This window comes from Lepidothrix coronata, unplaced genomic scaffold (assembly GCF_001604755.1).
Source record: "Lepidothrix coronata isolate B3197 unplaced genomic scaffold, Lepidothrix_coronata-1.0 Scaffold230, whole genome shotgun sequence".
Lineage (NCBI taxonomy): Eukaryota > Metazoa > Chordata > Aves > Passeriformes > Pipridae > Lepidothrix > Lepidothrix coronata.
This window is the reverse complement of record NW_016690410.1, coordinates 375,193-399,996: the sequence shown is the minus strand read 5'-3', so window position 1 is coordinate 399,996 and position 24,804 is coordinate 375,193. Positions and strand designations below refer to the sequence as shown.

General features: G+C 37.5%; 1 protein-coding gene across 3 annotated transcripts in view; it reads right to left on the bottom strand.

Annotated features, from left to right (window-relative positions):
• RBKS (ribokinase) overlaps positions 1-24,804 on the bottom strand; it is a 70,585-nt gene that overhangs the window by 44,396 nt on the left and 1,385 nt on the right. For all 3 annotated transcript variants that reach the window (XM_017834227.1, XM_017834229.1, XM_017834228.1), the window contains exons 2-3: positions 6,604-6,736; positions 1,284-1,347 (exon numbers count right to left, since the gene is read on the bottom strand). In XM_017834227.1, the coding sequence (XP_017689716.1) occupies positions 1,284-1,347; positions 6,604-6,736 (197 nt within the window). The remainder of the gene's footprint in view (positions 1-1,283; positions 1,348-6,603; positions 6,737-24,804) is intronic.

The following is a 24,804-nucleotide window of genomic DNA, read 5'->3' as shown; positions in this document are numbered from 1 at the left end:
CCAGCAGCACATTCTGTCTTTCTCCAGGGCTGACCAATGCAGGAGGTGGCAATCAAACACCATTCCGAGATATTATCAGCAGAAATTGGTACCTTGGACCTAAATGCTCCAAACCTTCAACTGATCTACCTAAGTATCAATGAATTGCAATACAGTGGAATTTCTGAATTTTTTTCCCTATACTTTTCTTTTGCTGCTATAAAGACTATTTAAAAATTCATGTTTAGATTGCAAGAGTAATCATTTAAATAAAAAACACATCAAGGTTCCTTGTGGCATATGCATTTTCATTAAGTGCTATGCATTACAATTGCTTTATTTGCACAATCAAAGACTTTATTAATGAAGTAGGCATGCTTTGGAAAGATTTAAAACCATACACTAACAAGCACTGCTTTTATGGTATCCTTGACTGGTTTTCTTACCTAAGTTGAAAGATACGCAAAGAATAAATCTGTATATATATTTGTGAAATATTTAGATGTTAAACTGATAAGTATAATAAAAAAGCCCACAAAATACTGATACTTCCGTTTGTAAAGCAGGATTTGAATAATGCAGAACATGAATCTGGTGGCTTCATGAAACAGAAGAGATAAACAGAATGTTGAATAGCCACTTAATGATTGCATCTGTCCATCCTTGTCCACTCTAAAGGAGACGAGTTGTGCAGACAAAAATGTGATCATACAGTTAGGCAGCACGCAATAGAGAGAGAATTAGGGTTACAAAGGTGCACAGACACTAGAAGATTTTGGCTGCTTAATTTTCCCTTTTTCTGAAAGCCTTTTAACATTGATTTTTGTGTGTACATGTGCTAACACCAGCTGCAGTCTCTAAAATGATGCACGTGTCATTTCACAAAGCAAAGGTGAGATGTACTGAGTTTACCAGTGCATTTTCACTCTATCCCTCCCTTCACAACATGAAATTGAGAATGAATAATCAGACTGAATTTTTCAATTTCTCACCAGGCATTATCATCATTAATGCCAGACTAAACAATTGCATATCAGTAAGTTATCTTCAGGTGACTTGCACTGATGCAATCATCTGAGGTTTAGAGGTAAAAACATTACATTGTATTGTTAGTGGTACAGGTGGTTTCAGAAGTCCTGTATTTTTACCCATATTCATTCATTCCTGCCTGCTGCATCAAAACAGTTATGCATAATTCTGAACAGTAAAATATATCCAATAAGGCAATAAAATAATAAATCCTCCACCACCGGTTTTTAAAGTTTAAAAATAGTAAAAAAGGTTTCTTTAAAGTAAAATTTTACCTGTAGAAATACCATTCTTCTTCAAATTTTCAACATAATCATTGCCAAAGGAATCCTTCCCAACCTATACAAAAGATAAAAGAATGGGTTTTCTCTACAGAAAGGTGAGAGGATAGATAGACCATCTTTACACAACAGAATTTTCTAATGTAATTTGAATACACTTTCTGTGTTGAAGCCTTTTGCCTTATTAATCAACAAATAATACACTAAGAAATAATAGTAAAAATGTATGAATAGTATTAACAAACAATAAGAACAGTGTTCTGCAGTTTTCTCCTCCCCTATTACAAAATTCCCCCCTACACCCATGTCACTACATTTCAGTTTTGTTGTACAACCACTGTGCTCCTTTGACACTGAAACTTCCCAGGGATTGTAAAATCTGGATGTGTACTGAATTATTCAGCTTTGAATTGAAAATTTTGACAGCAATTTTGGTGTCCTTCCTAATTGCAGTTCATATTTTGAATTTTGTACTTCAAGTTTCCTTGGTGGAAAAATATCAAACTGTGGCTATGGGATAGAAAGTGATGATAAAGATGGCAATTTCTATAATTCTCAATACTAAATGTACTGTTTACAAATTCAACATTCTTTGTTTGCTTTATCCAGCAACAGCAGATCAAGTTGAGTTAGGGAGTCAAGTTATGGTGTATTGTTTTTCTAACAGCAAGTTAAAAGGCTTGTAATTTCAGCTCCACCAATCCTTTTAGCTGAACAGAATTCTGCTCGCTGTTTATTCAGATTAATACAAATTTCTTTTGTTACATTATACAAGCTGAACAAAGGAGATGAGGTATATGGAGAAAACAAAATAGTACAACTTGCTTAATGTCACAGTAGCATATTAAATATATTTATAAAGCCAACAAAGCTTTTGATTCACTTTTAGACTGTTTTGAGCATTCATAGCTCCTAAGTCCAAGAGTGAGTTGTGTATCTGAGCAGTATCAAAGACTAACCAATGGTACAGGAAGTATTTTTGCAAGAGAAAAAAACATCTTTCAGATTAGGAGCCAAATCAAGATCCTGGTGACGGGTCTAGACAATAAAGGAATTACATGAGGAGCCCTAACTAATAATCCATCTTCTCATAAAACAGCACTACACCGCTGACTGTGTACTTGAGTTACTAGAAGCACAAAGCAATTTCCTCTACTGGCAGTTGTCAGAAATTTGTCTATTTATGAGCTCAATCCTTCAGAAAGCTTGGAGAAGGCCTGAGTACTAGGTAGTGATCACAAGAATCAAGCCCTGTGATTCAGAATTCTAAAATTTAAAGTGTCAGGGATGGATGATCCTTCCCCCCACATATTTGATTGCACAACCATGATCTGAAACATGTTTTCATTTCCTACAATTTCTATAAGGGGTTTTCCTAAAGCATTATTAAGGATAGTTCCAATCTTTCAACAAAAGAAGACAGCAATTTAGGTCAGAATAGTCTAACTAGATGGAACATTCCTCTAACACATAAAAAAATCCTAACAACAACCACCAAAAAAAAACCCAAAAAAAACCAAACCACCAAACACCTAAACGAAAAAACCCAACCCAACAACATTTACTTGGGTCACTCTGTTATTCATTGTTTGCATATTAGAATATTTCTGTATCTCTGACTACTCCCAGCTTGCCAGACAGGGAGGGTTGCCAGAAGCTGCAGTTTAAACCCAGGCTGTGCTAACCTCTGCAGCCTAACAGCTGTACTACCGGAATGTGTTCCGCCTGATGGTATCACCTTCTCCCTCCGTCACTACCACGAAGCTTCTACAACAAATCTCAGGATTTGCTCAATTATTTTAGCAACAAAATATTTCACAACCCTTTTCCAAAATCTCAACTGAAACTTCCTTCCTTTAGCTCTGGGTCCTACATGACTGACAGACACCCCTTACTGCTCAACTGTCACAACAGCTGAGATCAGTCGTAGTACTTTTGCCCGCAGTGAGACATCTCAGTGCCAGAGGGAAGCCCTTGGAGGGGTGTCCATGGAGGATTTTTTCCTCTGGAAACTTTTTTCCATGTTAGTTCATCAGCATCCAACCCAGTTAATCCTAGAGCATTTGAAGGGCTTTATCTTTCCATTCAGGCTTTACCCCTAAGAAAGACAGAAGATTAGGCATCAGACTCATTTTAGATTAGGGGCATATGTACTGACCATGTCAAATTATATAACATTGTTTTAAATATTTTCTGCTATTGCACAGACCCTGGTAGATAAACTATTGGATGAACGGAAAAATAAATGTCTTAGTCTGCTGACCACAGAACACTGTATGTGCTGAAATAGCATTTCTTCTTTCTTGAGTTCGTAACAACAGCCATTTGCACAAGCATTATGGTCACACAGTTTGCATATCAGAATGAGTGCAATTACATCAGTATTTTCATTCTGGGTTTTCCCTGCTTATGACCGTGTTTTCCATGTGGAGCTGGCATCATAACAGCTAGAATTCTAGCAGCCTAGAGAATCAAACTCATCTGTACCTGACAATTAATTACAACATGTATCTCTTGGCATTTTTGTCTATTCTATATGCTCTTTTTTATTGGGAGTGTTTACTCTTTCTTGTCATTAGGGAATTAAACAGGTACTAAAGACAAGCATAAGACAGTAATACAAAAGGAAAAAAACCACTGAAAATATCCATCATGTTCTGGGCTGCAGCTGAGACACAGCTATATTCTTACAATGAAGTGAGAATTCGTGTTTACAGTACTTTAACTTAGATTTGGCTTATGGATCATCTAAAGAGAGAAGACTACATAGCATGGTAATGCAGCACTTCCTGTTTCTAAGTAAGAATCAAATGCAGCGGGGGCTTAAACAGAATTTAGTATATGCAATATCAGGCTGGTGATAGCAACATACAACGAAGATCATTCCAAATTGTTTGTCAGAAGTAAACCAGGACCTTTACCAGCACATACAATGTCTTGCAGACCAACATCCCTCCACCACCTTAATCTAGGATGTTTAACAGATTTTTTTTGGTAACAGTCATGACAAGAAGAAAAAAGAAAACAAATAGTTTGGGGAGTTTGGATTCTCTCAAGAACACTGCTGATTTTTCAGTACTGCAACAGTGTTCTTTTATGAACATGAGTGATCTATTTATTTGCTTAGATCCTTTAGTACCCTGACAGGAATCCTTCACATTTCTCTGTAACTATTCCATCAGTACATTGTTTTACTGTAGGGAGCAAATTGAAGCCTGTTACTGTAACACGTATCAATAACTCAGAGTAACAGCAGCCGCTTGCAGAGACATCCAAGCAGGAAGCACTGTTTGCATTTCCACCACCCAAAATCAGTACTTGGTTTTTACATTGAATTCCACAGCATTCTGTGGCATGTCTAGTCAGAACTGTAAGCAGTTTTAAAACTCTCTCTCTCAAACCTTCACCAATCACTGGTCCTTTCGTGTTCTAAAGCTCTGAAGTATTAAGAATGCCTTCTCACTTGGTCAGAGATGTCTACCTCTACTCTTGTTGAGGACATCCTCTGTCTAAATTATAGTTCTCCTAAGAGGATGCCACACTCCAACAGAACATCTGTCTAGTATTAATACTGATTTCATTCCCTGAACTTCAGACTGTAGGAGCAACTCTTGCACCTCTACTGGATAAAAAATGTCAGGAAATATGACCAAAACAGAAGCACGTTTCTGAGCACTGTGCTTGTGTGTGTGAGAGAGTGTGTGCATGTGTGTATGAGGAGCAATCTGGCTTAAAGAACCACTGAATACTTAAGATTATTGGTTGAAGTAAGAATAATCTAATTGTAGAGACTCATTCAGCAAGAAAGTTTATACTATGTCTCATTGATCAATGCAGACATATAAGAATGTATATGATATGAGACTTCTATGAGATAAGACCATTTTGCGAGGCAATAAAGTGTCATTTTAAAAAACTAAATATTAACTTTTAAAATTAAAAAAACCCTGGTAACATTTACAGATATCGAGTCATTCTCTGCTGTTTCTTTTCTCCAATAAATACACAACAGAAAGAAGAAAGAAGGAAAGAAAGAAAGAAAGAAAAGAGAGAAAGAAAGAAAGGAGACTAGATTTTACTGAAATATGTTTAAAAAAATATGTTTTTGAAAAAAAAATTAGAAAATAGAATAGCTACTAGATTTTATTATGAATGCATATGTTTCCATTGCACCGAGCAAAGGCTAGACCATTAAAAAATAAAGCAAAATTCACACTTGCAGTGGAAAAAAAACCCTTTAACATTTAGCAGAAAATGTTAGCAAGGAATTCACTGCCAGTTCATCTTGTACTTGAATCTGATCGTTCTTGAATGCAAAGATGATCAAATATACACAATATCACAGAAGCACAAACATTGCCAATATAAAAAAAAACCCCACAGAAGAACAACTAGTGATAACAACCCACAGAAATGCTTGCAGGTGTAATCTAGATTTAAAGCCAACATTCTTTAGTCTAAATATTGAATTGGAAAACCAGTGAGAAAGGCTTCCTTGAGATGCTTCCAGTACTTCTCAAAAAATCCCTGACAGACAATGATCCAACAAATTTAGCATCCTCCCCAGCTATGGCAAAAACCAAAGTACGTCCAGTCAATTTGAAGTTTCATCCACAGTTAGCACAGGATAGACAATAAAGTTACAGAGAGAGAAAATTTGATCTTAACTGAAGTAATGATCACTCAAAACTTATAATGTTTAATGACAAAAATCAAAGAAAAGCATTGCAAGAATATAGCATCTGCCAACTCGAATCAGCCCCATGGTCTGTGAGCCATTCTTTAGAACTGCTGCATACCAGATGTTTCAGAAAAGTAGGCAAAAATATCCCATAGCACACAAAGGCACTAAAATTCGGACATGAACATGTCGTCTTAATCTCAGGTAATGAGATAATGATTTAACCTTCAAAGCACAAAGTTTTACATTCCTCCTCAAATTTGAAGTGCTGATTGCTGTAACAGTGGGGAACATAAAGAGGAGGGGCTAATCAAGATTACTTGAATTTTGAGTATCTCTAAGTCTCTCCAATTCTCTTTTCCATGATACATCAATCTAAGTTTTGCAATCCTTCTCTACATGCAATTCCTGCCAGATTTCTAGCCAACTAGTCTGGTTCTGGCAGTGTTCTTAAAACAGCCTCCTCCATGCTTAAATTTATAGCTGAAATAAGAAAAAGAAAAGAGAATTAGAGAGGGATTAAAAAAAAATCTAAAAAGACATCTAAACCTTTTCTTTAAGTGATCAAAAGTTTTACTGGAACTTGCACGAATATTTAGTTCAGCTGTAATCCAAGAGCAAGTCAGTGCTTACCTTGCAGATCAGCGAGGTGTTGGCCCCAAGTCGAGCAGACTGGACACACTGGTTGGCTCCTTTCCCACCAAAACCAATGAAAAACTTATGTCCAAGGACAGTTTCTCCAGCTTTTGGCAATCGTGTAGTAAGGCTATTCCAATTAAAGCAATATTTACATATATTAGCGACTGAAAATAACAAGCATCTTCAAATTAAGAGTTACATTCTTATAATCCTAAATGGCTCAACAGTCAGCCAGTAAGACTAAAAAATACTCAAAAGACCTTTTAGGGTCTCTATTCCACATCCCACTTGTTCAAGTTTATTCCTTATATGCCAGCCAGTCAAGCTTCTTGTTTATTACTTGATAAAGGGATTGAATTTCTTTCGTTCATGTTCCATGTTTCTACAGGAAAAGAAGCACTTGACCCCTCACTGTGATTCTCCAGGGCTAACTCAATACAGATAAATAATAAATCTATAGGTCTCACTGCTCATGGCTTTTCAACTGTAACATTCAGCTCAAGTTTACATATAGTTCTTTTAATTCCATTACATCTAATTATACCTTCCTGAACCATCCTTGAGTAATTTTTCACTCTGTTGGTGTTTACACCCCTCAGAATTGTAATCGTTACCAAAATTGTCCTCCCCTCTGCTGTCACTCAGGCACACTGTACATATTTAACATTTTTCTTTTTTAAGTTTTTCTCTTACAAATCAAGCTTTACAACTTCTCAGCATTTTGTTGTTTCTTGAATCTAATCCAATTACATTTACATTCTTCTGGGGATGGGTGCCCAGAACCAGATGCACTAATACAAGCCGAAAGCCATCAGAAGTGTATTCTGGTTTCATTTCCATTTTGGAAAAAGGAAAACAAAACTGTAATTTTGTTAACCCTACCAGATGCTTTGCTATCTCCAGGAAAAGTTGAAAGGAATAAAAAACACTCCCGAGACTATTTGGAGGAATTTCTTTGAATGCAAAAGACTACCTGACTTTTGTCACATCTATTAAAGCACATAACTCAAAGATTCATTTACAACACTCGACCAAAATTTCCACCTCCTTGAGCCACACATTCCAGGTATAAGGCTTAAAAATGTAAATTTTAAATCTCTTAAGCTCCAAGCAAGTTCACAACACATGGGAATGGAAGGCATCCTATGGTGTAAATACTAGCAACCTGCTCAGTCAATGACAGTTACCTCAGACAGGTTCCCAGAAGTCTGCAGGATAAAAGGGGAACACGGGGAAGGAAGGGGAGTAAAAGAATGCAGAAGAATCTGCCCTAACGATGAAGAGATTAACTTCAGCTCTGCTTGTCAACTTATAACATCTTTTTACTAATAAACCTTTTAACAGCTTCAAAATTCAAAAACTGAGTTCTGGGCTCCTCAGTACAAAAGAGATATGGAGCTTCTGGAGCAGATCCAGTGGAGGACATCAAAGAGGATTAAGGGACTGAAGTATCTCTCTTATGAGGAACGGGTGAGGAAGCGAGGCTTTTTCAGCCTTGAGAAGAGGCAACTGAGAGGGGATCTCATCAAAATCTCTAAGTATCTGAAGGGTGGGTGTCAAGAGGATGGAGCCAGGCTCTTCTTGGTGGTGCCAGGCAATAGGACAAGAGGCAATGGACAGAAATTGATGCACAGAAGGTTCTACCCAGACACGAAGAAGAACTTCTTTACTCTGCAGGTGACTAAGCACTGAAACAGAACCAGAAAGGTTGTGGACTCTCCTTCACTAGAGATATTCAAGAACTGCCTGGATGCAATCCTGTGTAATGTGCTCTAGGATGACCCTGCTTGAGCAGGGAGGCTGGAGGAGATGACCCACTGTGGTCCCTTTCAACTTCAATCATTATGTGATTCTGTGAAAATCGCCAGTTCAGAACAAAAGATTAGATATTAGGAAGAAATCCTTTAATGTGGGGGTGGTGAGACACTGGAACAGGTTGCCCAGGGAGGTGGTGGATGCCCCAACCCTGGCAGTGTTCAAGGCCAGGGTGGAGAAGGCCTTGAGCAACTGGTCTAGTGGGAGATGTCCCTGCCCATGGCAGGGGAGGTTGGGAGTAGGTGATCTTTAAGGTTCCTTCCAACCCTGAATGTTCTATGATTCTATACTTCTGCACTAGGCAATCGCTACAGATTGTTTTTTGACTTGATATGAAGAATACATCTGAGTTTATGCTGTAACTTTCGGGGCATAAGGGTGTTTGCAGAATCTCATGGAATTAATGACAGAGCAGAGCCTAATTCACTTTAAATGCTCAGGAGAAAGCAAATGTTTTTTTCTCCCTCTAATTTTCAATTCCAGCATTCATCAGTTCAAAGGTTTAAGATCATTAAAAAAATCAAGAAAACCCAAAAATGAATCTAGGAAAGTCAAGTAAGTCCCAAAGTCCCAGAAATTAAGATTTTGGCTTTGAAGGAGTTGTTACATGTCTGTGCTTCATCAGTAGTTACAGTTTCTAGAGAGACCCAGGTACGGATGCAGACTCTAAGTAGGGACATCCACTAGCAAAGCACCCCAGATTTTAGTGCGAGGGTACAGTACAGAGCTGGCAGGTTTATTTTGTGTGGGTGACCACAGATAAACCCCAGAAGAGTCACACACTCAGCTAATAGCACCCATTTCCAGAGAGGCAGAGCTGGGAACATTTTGTTGGGAAATGTTTAAACAATTTTAAATAAAAATTAACAGATTTTTAGAAATATACTTGTACATACCTCATATACATATATATATATATGGAAAGGATTGCTAAGTAATAACTGTTTGCCCACAGCCAGCATCTATCTGAATAGCTGTACAGTTTCAGGCAACAAGGTGTAATAATAAATAGTATTGATAAATAGTAATAGATAAATAATGTTAATTAATGGTAATATGTGTAATTTATCACCATTTTCACCACTGGAAGCCAAGTAGAGATGGTTGTGGAGCAGAGAGTGAAGGCCACAAAACTTAGCTGAGGAAGCTCCTATTCAGCCAGTGCCCGGGTACTGCACACACATGTCTAAAATTCTGTGCCATTCAGTAAGGAAGGGATGTTTCACCCAGCCTTGGTAATAAAATACTAACAGTAGCTCTTGTATAATTCCTTTCATCCACAGATCTCACTACACCTTAAAAAGCAGAACGACATCATTATTCCTGTTTTGCAGGTATGGAACTTAGTCAAGGCATTTTGCCTTTTCATGCCTTGGGTCAGTCAAGAAGCCAGTGGCAAAACCAAAAATAAGAGATCAGCTGAAACCGCTAGTTCATACTGTCTTCTCATTTAAATTCTGCAGTATGAAAATGGTATTAAGTCTCGATTTATTTTCATTCTTCAGGTTGGTTTTTTTTCAAAGATTATAGCTTTTTCTAAACAGAATTTTCTTCCACAAAAAGCTAATACATTTTTAGACAAAGATTAACAAGTGTGACACCCCAGCACACTTCTGTTAATAGCACTGCTCAGAGCTCATATGCATTTTCAAAAAGTACGTTCAACCATAAATATTATTGTTTTAACAGTGGCCAGACTATGACTTGATTCTCCTCTCTTTTATGTTGGCATCAACATGCAACTCCAGTGGAAGCATCATAATTTCACTAGTGAAAAAACAGGCTTGGTGAGAGGAGAATCTGGGTCTCAGTGCTTCAAGCAGCATGGCATAACAACTGCTTGTGGGAATCAAACAGCTTGTGGAAGATGGGGATATGACCTTTTTTATTGTGTTGATGGAAAGGCAAAAGGCAAAGGGCAAAGGATCAAGGTGGAATAGTGATTTATAATTAGCCAATTCTAAAAATAGGCTAAACAGACTAAGCAAGAACAAGCAGCAGGTTCCTGTAGTTCACTGGAAACAAACCCTTCACCTTACTTCATTTTAGGCATGATTGCCAGACCAGTTCTCCATTCCAGAAGCCTATTTTTTTTTCCATATTAAACAAATTCAGATAACTGATCTATATATAAGCCTGGAGGTTTCACTTTCACTGAAACCAGCATTTAAGATTTTTTTTTTCTAATATAATGCTATTCTCTCATCATTTAATTCTGCAACTATACTAACTTCTGATACACATCAGACAATTTTAATGAGCATTTCAGGCTTCTGTTAGAAGCAAGCAGTGATGAGTAATCTGTATGATTAAGAAACCCTAAAAATTCTTGGCTTATTGATGGTGCCACAAAGAATACTCAAAATAGCCTAAAAGTGATGAAACAGCTAATGTTACTCCAAAACCAGGCTAAATAAGTTAATTAGAAAAACTGTCACACGGGCTTTCAGAATTGTTACATAAAATGTTTTGTAAAGCCATTTACAACTTTGACGTAATTTGAAAACACTGACCTGAAAAACCCAAATAAGCTACTATTCAACAGACTTCTCTTTGCTTATGTGACAACTTCTGATCAGCTTTGAGGGGATAAATGGTGCAAAGGGTACTAAGCTGCCATGTCTTATGAACAGCCAGAAACTAAATTTGAAAATCCCCAACACTTATTAGATGTATAATAACATTACTGTATGTTTTACAAACTGTACATTGTATTACTGAATTGTATTTATAGAGGAAAGTTCAGATTGAAACATCCCGAATTACTTTGGATATTACAAACAAGGAATATAATCACTCAGAATTTCAACTGAGTTTTTACAAAATGTAAAGCATAGAGCAAAGCTGCCCACATTTGTTCGTGACAAATGAGGAATCGTACATCCACTTACGTTTCAGGGGTTTGGGATGAATAAAGGTACACACATAAGAGTTTCACCACCGCAGTAACTTCAACCCTCTCTTCCAGTAAGTGTGTGCCACAAGTTCCCTTAGAGGCTAGAGCTGATTAGCATTTGTATTTTCACACAGACATCCCTCGGGAAGGATGGCATTAAAACCAGAACAGAACCCTTTACTACTGTGTTGAAGCACTGAATCAGAGGTGAAAGCAGAACATACTGAGTCATTAATGACCCTTTCCCCGGTAATCTGGGTTTTCTTGAAAAGTTCCCATCTAAGCAGTGACTAGATCATATTCAGAAAGTATGAAGAATGAAGAAAGGGAAAGGGAAAGATGTATATTAAGCAGCATTTGCATAAATTAATCCTGAAATTAATCATTCCGATTCTTGACACCTAACCAGGGTCTGTTCATTGTTTTCAACAAAGTACTACAAGTACTACAAACATGTATTACTGCCGTCAGCTTAAGCTGATGCAAAACTATGCCTTCTCCTCGGCAGCATTTTCCCACTGTTTCTCTTGCACTGCTTTTATTGCTTATGGAGCTTTCTAATTCAAAATGGTTTTTTTCAGAAGGTAATTTTTATTTGGATCAGCAAATTTGTCCAACTTATTGTACAGCAGCCAGGGTGAGCCAGAACCTGGAGGCCTGAAAAAATGAGGGGATGAGCAGGAGAGCCTCTGCTGGCAGCAGTACACCCAGAACTGCCCCGAGCCAAAGCTGGAACTTATATTTCATACTACTTTGTGTGTTGAAAACAGTGAATGCCATGCAGCTAAGGTTTACTTAGGTAGTACAGTATATTTAGCTCATTAGATATATTGAAGAAAAGCATAAAGTATCAGTATTTTTCTGAGAAATGACATGCACAAGAAAGGAAAATAGAAAAGCCCATGAACATCTTTCTCAAAAAAAGCCCCAATAATATTCTCATCAGGCAAGTCAGAGGAGAAGAGAATTTGTACATTAGATTAGAGATCACATTACCTAAGATGATTGTCATTTAAATAGTATCAAAAGAAACATTCAGATTTTTTTAATTCCTCAAGAAAGGTGAAGATGATCAGAGGTATGAAAATAGCAGCAGAAATACTGAATTAAAAATTTACTTAATAAAAAGGAATATAATGTAAAGGTCTAGAATTTAGCTTTGATTCTGTTCTCCTTGCATTACTGAACAAAACTCACTCTTTCTCCCCTTCTGGGAATTCCCTAGAATGGGGAAAATCCCAGTGAGACTAGAGTAGGTGTAACTAGCCACTGTCTAGTACATATAATTTACTGGCCTTTCATGGTTCTCAGAACTGAACAAATACAAAGGAGAGAATAGTTCTTGTCTCTAATATTAATACAACATTGTGGTGAAAAAGTCTCAGACCTCTTTTGGATCTGGCTTAACATTTTGGTTTAGCCTTGGTCTGTTTTGTCTAGCTTCATTTTGAAGATTTGAACATGTGCTATGGGAAAGTATCCATAACACACAGGCAAAAAGACCACAATCTTTTCAAAATCTGATGTTCTTGACTCATTTATGTTTTCACCCCTTTTAATCATCCACTAAAACATCTTATTGTAAAGTAGAAAACTTCCAAGATTTCTAAAAAGATTACCTCAGGAATTTAGTTAACTGCAGCTTGGTTTAAGCATGGAGCAATCTGGTTCTAGGTTTGTAGCCTCCCTTCAGATCTTTAATGACTGAAAACCAACTACGAATCATAGAAAATCTCTATTTTTTCTTCCTCCTATGTCCCTGAACATGACAAGGTTTTCTTTAAACAAAAAAAAACAAAAAAACTTTTCAGACAATTAAGATACTGCTGCTTACTGCTTGGATGTTTGATAGTCTGGCTTCTCTCTCTAGCCCACAGTAGTGAACACTGCAGAAACACTACCCAAGCTGGTATCAGGCACAATAATTGATGCTTAATGAGAAGCCTTTTTTTGCAGGACAGTGCTGAAGACCAGTGAGATCCAAAAGTTTTACCCCATTACTCATGCAGAGGGTTTTTTTAAACCTGTTTTACATCAAATACAGTTTGTCACCACAACACAAAAAAGTGAATGATGAATTCGTGCGAAGCAGCAGGAATCTGTTCAATCAGTTTTTCCATGTAGAAAACATGTATTTTATGAAACACAAATATATATATATTTTAATAGACAAATGGTTTTGTAGATCACATTACTGAGTATGTAAATAACTGTAGAAAATCTCTAGCAAGGTAGAAAATTAAATGAATGGCTGTAATGAGATGTAGGAGGGTCATAAGGGTCATATCTTCTTATATGTGCAATCACAGTCTCAATTTAAAAAGAGTGAAACTTGTAACACATAGAATGAGACGTCCACAGCACTGTAAGAACTTCAACAAACATTTCTGTTGACCCTTAGTGCAGAACCAAATGTTACCTTCCCAGATATTAAAAGATAAAACAAATATAAAGGCATCCAGATGAATGCCCTGAAGCATTTACGGTAGTGCACTGTACTGCATTTCAGTGAAGTTATGATATCACCAGGACATCAAAATTCCTGAATTATATTACGAATATGAAATCTTCAACTCAGTGAAGTTATTTATTTGACTAATTACCAAAAGTAAAAAGCTTTCTCGTGGAACAACAAACCTGTAATAATTCCTCACACCATCAGCAGTTAAATTTGGGGAAAAGGTGGGCACAACATTGATGAGTTCATAATCTGTGGAATGTTTAATTCTGAAGTTGAAGGTCTAAAGAGATTTAAAAACTCAAACAAAAATAAAGCTATCTTCAGATATTTAAGTCTCAGCAAACATTCCATCATTCTTACCAAACATCTGTTTTGTATTTAAGAAAGATTGTGGAAATTTTCAGAATTGCTACTCTCTAGCTTTATTTGCCTCCCACGTTGTTCTTCATTGATGTCTCTCGATTACATTATTTTTGGAATGGCAGTTACATAATTATTTTCAATGCAATCTGATGGCAATGTTAGAATACACTGTCTCTGAAACACGCTGTGCTCACCCAGGACTGAAGCAGGCTGCCTACAGTTCCTGAGCAGAACATTATATCATGATGAAATACCAGGGCTAAAGCAGAAAAGAAACCCAATATAAAACAAAACAACCTTTGCAACCCAAGCAAAGAGCAATCTTTATATGCCCAAGGATAGATTAAGATAAACAAGACATGTGAACATTAATCTTTTCTATACCTCTTAAAAAAAGGATTTATCAGACAACAAAGTGGAAATAACATGGTTGATTCAATAGGCCACAGGGTCCTTGTTCTTGTCATCATGATTTTTTTATATACTGGAAAATCAAAAAAAGTGATCTGTGCTTCTGCTTTGCTATCATACAGAAAACAGGGTACCTACCATACAAAATCTCGCTGTCCATCTTTTACAGGTAAAAAATAAAAATAATCTCCCTACACCTTTAAGTACTGGCATTTTGCACACAAGCACATTGTGCTTTCTAAATTATAATATTAGGAGCAACATCATAGATGTGCTCTCACTACACAGTCGTCAAGACAAAGTAACAGTGCGGTCCAAATATTAACAATTTTTTTCAATAAGATGTTGTTCTAAAAGCATAGGAATTTTGACAAGTGTGATATCTTTCATCAAGTTTGTAAGTATAGTGCTTCTTACAGAACCCATATGGGTCATGAATTAAAAGTATAATCAAAACAATACTTTGTTTACATATACTTAATCAGTGTATCATAGATAATGAATGCAATAAATATATTTAAATATATTTATATTTATTATATGGGAATAGAATAGAATAGTTCAGTTGGAAGGGACCTACAACTACCATCAAGTCCAACTGCCTGACCACTTCAGGTCTAAATTTTTGGTCAAGTTTTTACTTTGAAACTATCTTGCTGCCGATTCACTGATATAAAAATTGTTCTCTGAAGTTCAATCTAATTATAGAGGCATCAAATAAAATCTTGGATTACAGTAACATTAAGGCTTGTAGGGCAAAGATGAGAATGTGCAGGGTGTGCGGGGGGGTGTGTGTGGGCTTCGCTGGCCAAGGTTAAGTCTGCTGGGACAGGTTGGAATCTCCTCTAGGTAAGTACCTTTACCTTTTTCATTATTTAAGTTCCCTTGGGAAAAGTAGATCCTTAAATACCAGAAAGAAAGGTGTAATTCTGTATAATCCTGGATTCTGATGCCTACCAATGGACAACTCCTATGTCTCCATTAAAGCACAGAATTTAATGAGCAACAGGGAGCAAAAACTGAAGAAAAATCTGCTCTTTTTGCCGCCTCTATATGGAGTAATATAAGTTCCAGAAAAACCGCTGCTTTTTCCCAACAGGTCATTTTTTACTTTGCCTTTTCTGGGAAAAAAAAAAGAAAGAAAATGTATTTTAAAAATGATTGAACAATACTAACAGGATATTCCCCATCAATAATACTAGCAGGATCAGACAATTGGAAGGAAGGTATATTCACTCTCATTACAGCTAAGAATATGGAAAATGCCTGTCTTTTCACATGAGTACTGAACTTGCTTATCCTTTATTTTCAGTTCTGACCAAAGTTTTTTTCTTTCTGCTGTTTATACTACCAAGGTTTATGCATTTTCTACAAACAGGGATCTGAAAGAACACAGGAAGTACAGCAAGTGATGAATAGAATAAATTAATGAAACAGAGTTATGATTCTTTGAAAGCAGAAGTTATCTTTTGAGAGATGAGAGGTAGGAAAAGACCAATACAGACCAGAAGTACACTGTAAGAATGTCATGTAGAAAGACAACAAGAAGAGGCGAAGGCAACTAAGGGGAAATTTCATGGTTCAGGGATGACACACTAGTAATCTAGTACAGGAAAAAAGGAGAAAAATATACTAAATTCAGAAATGGAAAGGAGAATAAAACACAGAAGAGAACACGCTGATATATTCAGGAACATTACCACCTTCTTATTTTATAATTAGTTGTCACAAAGATCAACGTGTTCTATAAAGCTGCACCTACTTAGGCAGCATACTAGTGAAAAATAATTTTTTATTTTCTTCAGGCTCAAAGTATATGATACAAGGATCCTTAAGGGAGTCAGGTTGTCAGCATCAAATAACTTACTGCAGCTTGATATAGGAGCTAACAACTGGAGCCATATAAAACAAGCAAACAAAACCTTACTGGTAAGCTCCTTTGGAAAGAACAGCTCAGACAGCTCCTAGAGGCAACATAATATATATGCCTGCCCAGAGCGTTTTTACACAAATTTGTTACCATTGACTCTGTACGATTTTTATTGCAGCTTTTGATTTGTGCCAGCAGCTCTTTACTGTCAAGAGTACTGAAATTCACCCAAAGATATTTACGTCTAGAAATGAATCTAGGAAAATGGTTATTTCCATTAACAGTACAGCCAGTAAGTAATTCATTAACAAGACAGAACTATTAATCATACCATTCTGTTGCTCACAAAGGAGGAGAAAATACAGTATCCTCGGTGTTGGGTGTTAAAATACAGTGCCTAACAATTTCTTATTGTGACAAATACTTTCAAAGGAGTTCCTTTAGATAAATTCCCATTTGACCGTACAGACTCTTGTGCGTCAAACACCTCCAGATTGAAAAGGCAAGAGGTGTTTTATTTTAAATAGTCAAAAAGAATTTCCAGCAATAGCAGGAAAATAATCAAATCAATAGAAAAACTGTGGGAGTTACATGGTAATAGCATTCCTTGGGGCTAGAAATTATAGATATATTCATAACATAATATTCCATCTGTGTCATTGGGATACAGCAGAAGCCCAAGGAATACCCTGGAGTACTGACAATGCCAGTGCTCCGTGAATTGCCATTTTGCATGCTATTTACTTGGAACTGCTCAGATGCCTAAGAACCCTACAGAGAGCAAAAGGCGACAGTTGTTCTATCTGTAAAGTGGGATGCTACAATGTGAAGCTGTGGCCATATCCTACAGTGCATTCCTGAGACAAAATGTCATCTTTCTGTAGTGGAAATGAACACAACCCCCTTACTCCACATGTTGATATTGGGCAATTGGTAAATAAACTTTTATCCCAACAGCCTCTTCCCTGATCATAATGTTATTGTTTCCTGACTTTTCATTTCCTTCTAAGAGAGGTATCGCTCTGGGTTTTCCAAGGACAGATGAAGCCTCAGCCCGAATGCAGAATGATGGGGAAGCTGCACACTCAGGAGGTGCTGTAACTTCACCTGAAATAAGGGCCAGGTCTGTTACAGCATTAGTAATCTCAGTTTCCAAAAACTACATATAGTAATTTTGTCTATCTGTCTTTTTATTCCACCCTGATTCCATTTGCACAAATGACTATGGGAAATGGAATTTCTTTCCACTCTAATCACTAACATGGTAATAATTTTGGGAAGAACGCTTTCACATCCTAGACTTTCTGTGAAACTGGACACATGCAAGTCCTAATACACACTTAGGGCGGGCACATCATTTGGACATTTTTTTCCTAATGGTCTTAACCAGATTGATTGAACAGATATTTTATGAGAGTTCAGTTCTGTTAGGTGGGAAAACAGACGCTGAAATGTGCAGAGGTGTTGTGTATTTCTGAAATTAAAGTACATTAATAAAAAAGTATTATAAATTTTGTCTCGTGTGGTAATACGTTGACTGACAATGTACTTTCTCTATGAATTTTCATCTGATGTCTTTCCCCTTTCTCTTCACTCTTGTTTAGGAAAGTCTACTTTCTTGGCTTAAAAATTCTTAAGTATTTGAAGGGATGAAGTAAATTATGTTGTAAATCCACTGTTCTCATCTTGCAGCATTAGCAACTGTTCTAGCATTGGACACTATATTTTAAATGGATGAATTTTCTTTTGCCATCACAGTGTTGAAACTGGACTCTACTGTCAGCAACCCATTAGAAAGCATGTACATCCTTAGGAAGGTTGAACAAAGAGATTCAGCTACTGATAGCTGGCAAATAGGACACCCATTAAAAAGATGAAAAGACTTATGATCACGTGATTTTCCTTTTGTGGGTAGTGTCTAATAGCTTACTGACCTCCAAAGGTGAAAAATGCCAGCCTAATGAGAAAATTGGCAATTTTGTGAATCTTTAAGTCAAGCATTTAAGTAGCCTTGAATAACAAAACCATAAGGAGTACCACAGGGTTTCAGACAAGTGTTCTTTGCCAGGCGAGACAACACAAGATGGAGTAGCTGATTTTCTTCTCCCATTAGGAAAATACACCCCAAAAACATATCACCTGCTAGGATCAAAATGTTTCTGGATTCATTTACTCCATTACCCAAGTGAACTCTCTAGAGAATTAAGCAATAGTTTCCCAGCTTCACATGGACTAAACCTAAAAGCTTGGTAAACACTAGTTTTATCTCACAAACCATAATTTTTAATTGCTAACACACATAGGAAAGGCATAATCCTCCACTGATGATATCATAGTCTACTGCCATGGAAATGACTGCAGTATCATAAACACAGGTTTAAGATGACCTCACTTTCATAGGAAAGAGGGAAATTTCACTGGAATGTGAATGACATAGGGAATAAAAACACATAGATACTATACAGAGAAAAACTCTCTCACTAGCCAATTAAAATATGGAAGATGAAGACGACAGCTAGACTTGCAGCTGAACAGAAAAAGGGTTCTCCTGCCCAAACACTGTGTTACTGCTTATGAGTCTTTGAACAGAGAGCTCTCTGAACTCCTGTCAGGGTTCCCCTTTGTAAGTTCACTACACCAGAGAGGAGTGAAAAATCCCTGCCCCGACAGGCTTACAGTTTAACCACAAGAACATGAACAAAGTAGGGCTATAAGAATACAATGTAGGATCTCAAAACAACATTGTAGCTGGAATGCTTCCTAGAATGAGTAAGTACTTCAGAAGTGGGAGGAAGAGAACTCCACAGTCTCTTGAAGCACACAAAATAAGATGAAGTCAGACACAAATGCAGAAGTACAATCTCAGTGTGGCAAGTGCTAAGCATTTTGGCATTGGCTCAGGAAAATACATATATTTAACCTTCAGCTCTGAAGTATTCTGAGAGGCATCAAGCAACTCACGCATTGGAAGCTGAAATTTGTGTGTAAGCTTTGTGTTGCCATGAGCTGGGAATGTTGAGCACTGTGCTGGACCCCAAATTGAGATGAGACAAGAAGCTTGAACCAAGAACAGGGTGTGGAGAAATGTAGAAGGCGATAATGATCTCACTTAAGTAGAACCTTTCATCTTGAAGGATCTCAAAGCAATTTACAAACTCAAACAGACCAGACACTGCAGCTGGTAGGAACAGAAACAGACAGCTGGGAACTCGTTCATGGGAAGGAGGAGGTAACAGAGGCCAGTGCCATATCTTCCAAAATGCTGGTGCTGGGAGAAGATAGCAGGATTAAAACAGAGCTTTTTCCCTGGTCCTTGCCATGCAGCCATGTGAGAAAATTGCAGTAAGCAAGCAGGCAGGAAGAGCTGACAGAAAGTGAAGGAAGAAACAAGGCGCCTCTGGACAGCAAGGGACCTGTCACTGTTAGAACTGTAGTTTTCCTGCCTTTTATCTCAACTTTGACTCCACAGACTCTTCACAATTTCTGCAGTAAAACCTTAGGTCTTTCCTACCACCTTTGCCATTTTTAACACCTTCCTCCAATTCTCTTTACCTTTTCCCTATCTTTTTACAAAGCAAACTGCCCTTCTTCCTGTCCTCAAACTCTAAATTGTTTTCCAATGTACAGTAGGGCAAATAGTGCTACTCTTGGTGACTGGGAAGCCAAAGAAATTACTTCAGCTATGGCACTCATGTAGTACAGGCCTGACTGTAGTACCACAAAGGGTATTCTTTAGCTCAAAACCACTACTAAATACATACTATTAAAACTTAACTAGATAAACAAGTCTAAAGAACAAGAGGCATATTAGTTATTGCTGAAATGGAATTGCCTCTGGAAGAAAAGACAGTGCCTAATTACAGTAGACAGTAGAGTAGGACACAAAATGAAGGCACCAAATGAAAGGCCAGGGACATTTCAATTAAAGAGAATCCAGAAAGCAACACTTTTTTTTTGCACTTAACTTGAAAGACATTGGGTGACCAGATTCACATTCATATTTCCCGAGACTTTTAAAACTTCCTCCATTTCCATTTAGTAAGGGGAGGAAAAAAAAAAAAGTTTTCATGGATAAGAGCCAAAGACAAGGGCTGAGCAGGTGTTCTAGTACCACCAGTCCTTCTCAGAGAGGGCCCACAGCATCCTCTGTGGCACAAACAACAGTTTCTTTCAGAAGGTGCCAGCTGGGATCAATGGCGCACTGTCTCTCGCTTGGGGTTCATAACCTTAGTTGCAAATGCAGCTCTTGTAATGGGTTAAAAAAAGGCCCTGGTGGCCTTGCCCTAGTTATTTTGTGTTAATTTAAAAAGCGCCCAAGCAGACATTTTCCCTACTTTTCCCTCTTCAATATTTTGTCATTTTTTGTTAGTGGAACTTTGTTGGAAGCTTTTCAGGTGTGGAGTATAACACCAAATACTTTTAACGTGCCAGAACGTTAAATTATGTCTCACCCTAAAATAAACCATCACTCAGATTTTGCTGGGGGACAACAATCTAATTTCAGTTTACAGCAGTGAAAAGCTTCTTTGACATGAATGAGCTTGGATCAGGCCCCACATCAGCAGTGTCTCGGCCACTAGAGATATTCAAAAGCTGTATATGCACAGAAGATAATTTTCTTAGTGAATGTCATTACTGAAGATTTCATCAACTTGATTCTTATCCCATTTTTCTTTTTGGGGCCCCGAGACACAACTTTCTTCCTGCTATGCAAGAGAAGGCAAAGAGAAGTTTCTCTAAACCACATTTAGGTCCTCCAAAATCAGAGCAGAATTTCAAAATGCTGAGCCTGTGCATCCAGCCTTTACTACGCACCCAGACTTTGCTAGGTCAGAAAAGAAGACAAGGGGCAGACAGCACTGGCTCTGAAATCAAGCCCAGATTTTTCACCTTTACATAAATGAAACAATTCACAGATGACACATTCTCTCATGCCTTGATGCCTTTCTCTGAATCCAGAAGATTAATTTCCTCAACTGGACTAAGCTTGTATTCCTTCACAATTGTGCTTTCCCATGCTGCTGGCAATGGCAGATTGACTAGAACGAGGAGTGGCTGCTGCAGGGGAAGCATTACAGATAAAAACAAAAACACAAATGAAATGAATCTGAAGGATTCTAGAACACTTTGCTGCTAGGAGAAGCTGAAGAGCAGAAAAAAATATTAAAACAAGACAAAACCATTAAAGTTGGTGACTGTGCGTGCAGGAGAAATGGTGGAAATGAGAACATGTGTGAGATCTGGAAACAAAGCAAAGAAGAAAATGAAGTCATATGTGAGATTTCCTCTGATCACTCAAAAGAAATGTAAGAAAATTCCTCTTCATATTCCCACCAAAACCTCCTGAAATTATTGTTCCAAATAACGCATTTCTAAAAAAGAAAGTGCATACATAGCTTTGGATCATGGACATATCTAATGTGCCAATGAGCCATTTACTTCAGCACTTCAGCAGACAATAACCACCACTAGAGACTTAAGACGTAGGATCTCACTAGAGGAGATGATACCTTTGCTATTTGGCCCAGGCAGAGGTTGTGCTTGGTTAGCAAAGGTGACGTGATGTGTCTGTCTGGGATCTTTATACTGGGTGTGCTTTTGTCACTGCTGTCCGCCCCAGCTCAGCAACACAGTACTCTGTGTGTACCTCAGTGCCTTCTCTGCCTTGTCTTTCTTCTCCTGCCGAATACTTTCAGTCAATCAGTTTAATACTCACGATAATTATTAAGGCTGGTTGTTACAACAGTAGGCTGGAAGCAGAACTTTTACTTCTACTCCCTAAAGGGAGTGAAGCAACATGACGACAGGAAAGAGGTCCATAGAAAATTCTTTAAATTCTGAACATTCTAACAAATATAGTTTTCCAGTATTTGGACTGTGGTGTCATTCTCTTAAGTTAAACTGAAAGGTTGTTGTTGTTGTGACTATCCAAAGACTGTTTTTCCATCTTACATTTTGTTCTATGCTTGTGCTGTTTTCCATTGCCATGCCAAAATTTCTCCTGTTTATTGTAATTGTTTTAGTGTGTCTGGCTCTCATTGGTTTATATGTTTAGTCTTGTCCTGATTTAATATGAATTAAAATGCCAATGCCACGACCAGTCTGTAAATATGAGTCAGAAGAGAAATTATTTAAATAATACTATGGATAGTACCCGTCTGGTTTGATATCTAGATCATATAGAATAATGCTGTTTTTGTTTTCTATTACCATTGCCTGCTATTGCCAATGAAGTGTTGATTGTGATTGTGACCACAAATATGTTTTGTTCCTGGTCCTACCAAGCCAAAAGAGTGTGGTTTACTGCATGTATGTACGTGAGGTTGTTTTGATCATATGAAGTTCACTTTAGAAAACCCACATTCTGCCACTGCAGCGCTACAGCACAATGAGAAAAGAATTTCCAATGAGAACAGTGTTTTAAAAGCAAACCATTGGGCCTCTTCCCTTTAGAAGAATTTTAAGACACACTACCCTTTCTTCTGAATTTGATTATTTCTCAAAATAATCAAATCTGAATACCTGTCTTTAACAGAAAGTCCCTGTCTTTTTCTGCCTCAGTCATTACATAAAATACAGCAAATTTCAAACTGTACGTTTCCATTTCACACAGAGGTTACGCTTCTTTAAATCATCAGTTTACTGTACTGAGTAAAAACATCATGCATTGATTTTTTTAGTGGTGAATCTGGCTACCATATGTCCAATGGTAGCTTGAAACTTTTCACTACCTTGTCTCTACAGACCTGGGAATGCTTAACATTTAAAGTCTGACACTACCATTTAAAGTCTGACACCCTGAGCTTCTAGCTGTCCAGACAGAAGGACAAGGTTGTATTTTAAAGGGCCAACATGGTATTTTACCAGTTTGAGTTACAACACAGTAACTCAGAGTTTGTGTAGCTCTTACAGAGTCTCAATCAATATCATTATCTTCTAAGAAGACAGGCTTTAGTGTTGAGCAGTGAATATGCCCATCAAACACAATGTATCCAAAAATGTGTCTGACCTCCTCTGCGTGACTCACAAATTCATTCGGGCTCCTCCAGATGAGTGATAGGCATTTAACATGATCACTGCTATCCAAGTCTCTTGCAAACTGAAACAACAGCATAAATGGCACAAAAACTCACAATCCCCACCCGAATGCTCTTTCATTCCAGCTGAAAAGAACCCTAGCTTTAAATCTAGAATATGCAGCCCCCTCTAAATCCCAGATACAAAGACATTCAAGAGTTATGCTCCTGGCACCAATCCTAATCCTAACCCGACAGTTTTTACCACATTTAATAAAACTTGTTTATAGTTTCCTGTTCCACCTAGGTGCAACGAAGCTTACTGCTTAGTCCTTTCCGGTAATTTTACACAGATTTTTGTAACTCAGGATACATTTAAACTATGCCTACACTGGTACTATATGGAGACTTTTTCCAGATTAAACTCTTGTCAGCTAAACTTAAACACACTCTTTTTCTTATTTTGTTAAGTGTTTGTAGTCCTGTGCTAGTAACAGAAAGAATGAAGCTGTCCCTTGCAAATTAGCTTAGCACACATAAAAAGCTCTCCACCGCTCCTTAAAGTAGAGGCTAATAATGGTGAGTCAGATACATGCTTGTGATAGCATTTGTACAATTGAAGAAATCCTCTCAACTGATTGAAAAATGAAATGGCTTTTCTTTGACCACTTAATCTCAGTGTAACAGCATCTATCACTACAGCCCACGCTGTAATCTCTGGTTACAGTGTGGCCAGCTAATATGGCTTCAAATGAATGGTGCATTCCTATCATATCAAATTTGCAGCCAAAAAAAACTAAAAAAGGGAGTTTTCTTGTTTGTTTGTTTGTTTAAGTGTCAAAAAAAGCCCAAAGCTGCAGCTGTCAGAACTTTTTGATTATTTTTTCCTCTACACTTTCAACAGACAGGAAAAGGAACGTCTTGAGGTTAGAGCACCACATTTTACATTTCAGTGCAACGTCACGAGCATCTGATAGCTCATTCACACATAACGTCAAGATCAGTTCCATAGTTCTTACTCTGACTTACAAGACAACTATTCCTCTTGGAAAGCTGCCATCGTGTTCTGCAGATTACATAAAGCATTAAATCTTTCTGACACAGGTTCTGTGATTATTTAAGGGATTTAATCATTTCTGCAACACAAGTCTATACCTAAATGGTACTTACTCCTCAGCATATTCTTCTAATCACATATTCTGCACTTTCTTGGCCTACAGGCTTTGGTATAATTGTCTGTGGATAGAGGATACTTTTTTACTGCAGAATTCCTAGCAGGACCAGCTGATGCAGTCCAGATACATAAACTTTTAAAGCCTATTTTAACCAAGTCTGCATATATAGTTTAGAAACAGATGTGTTT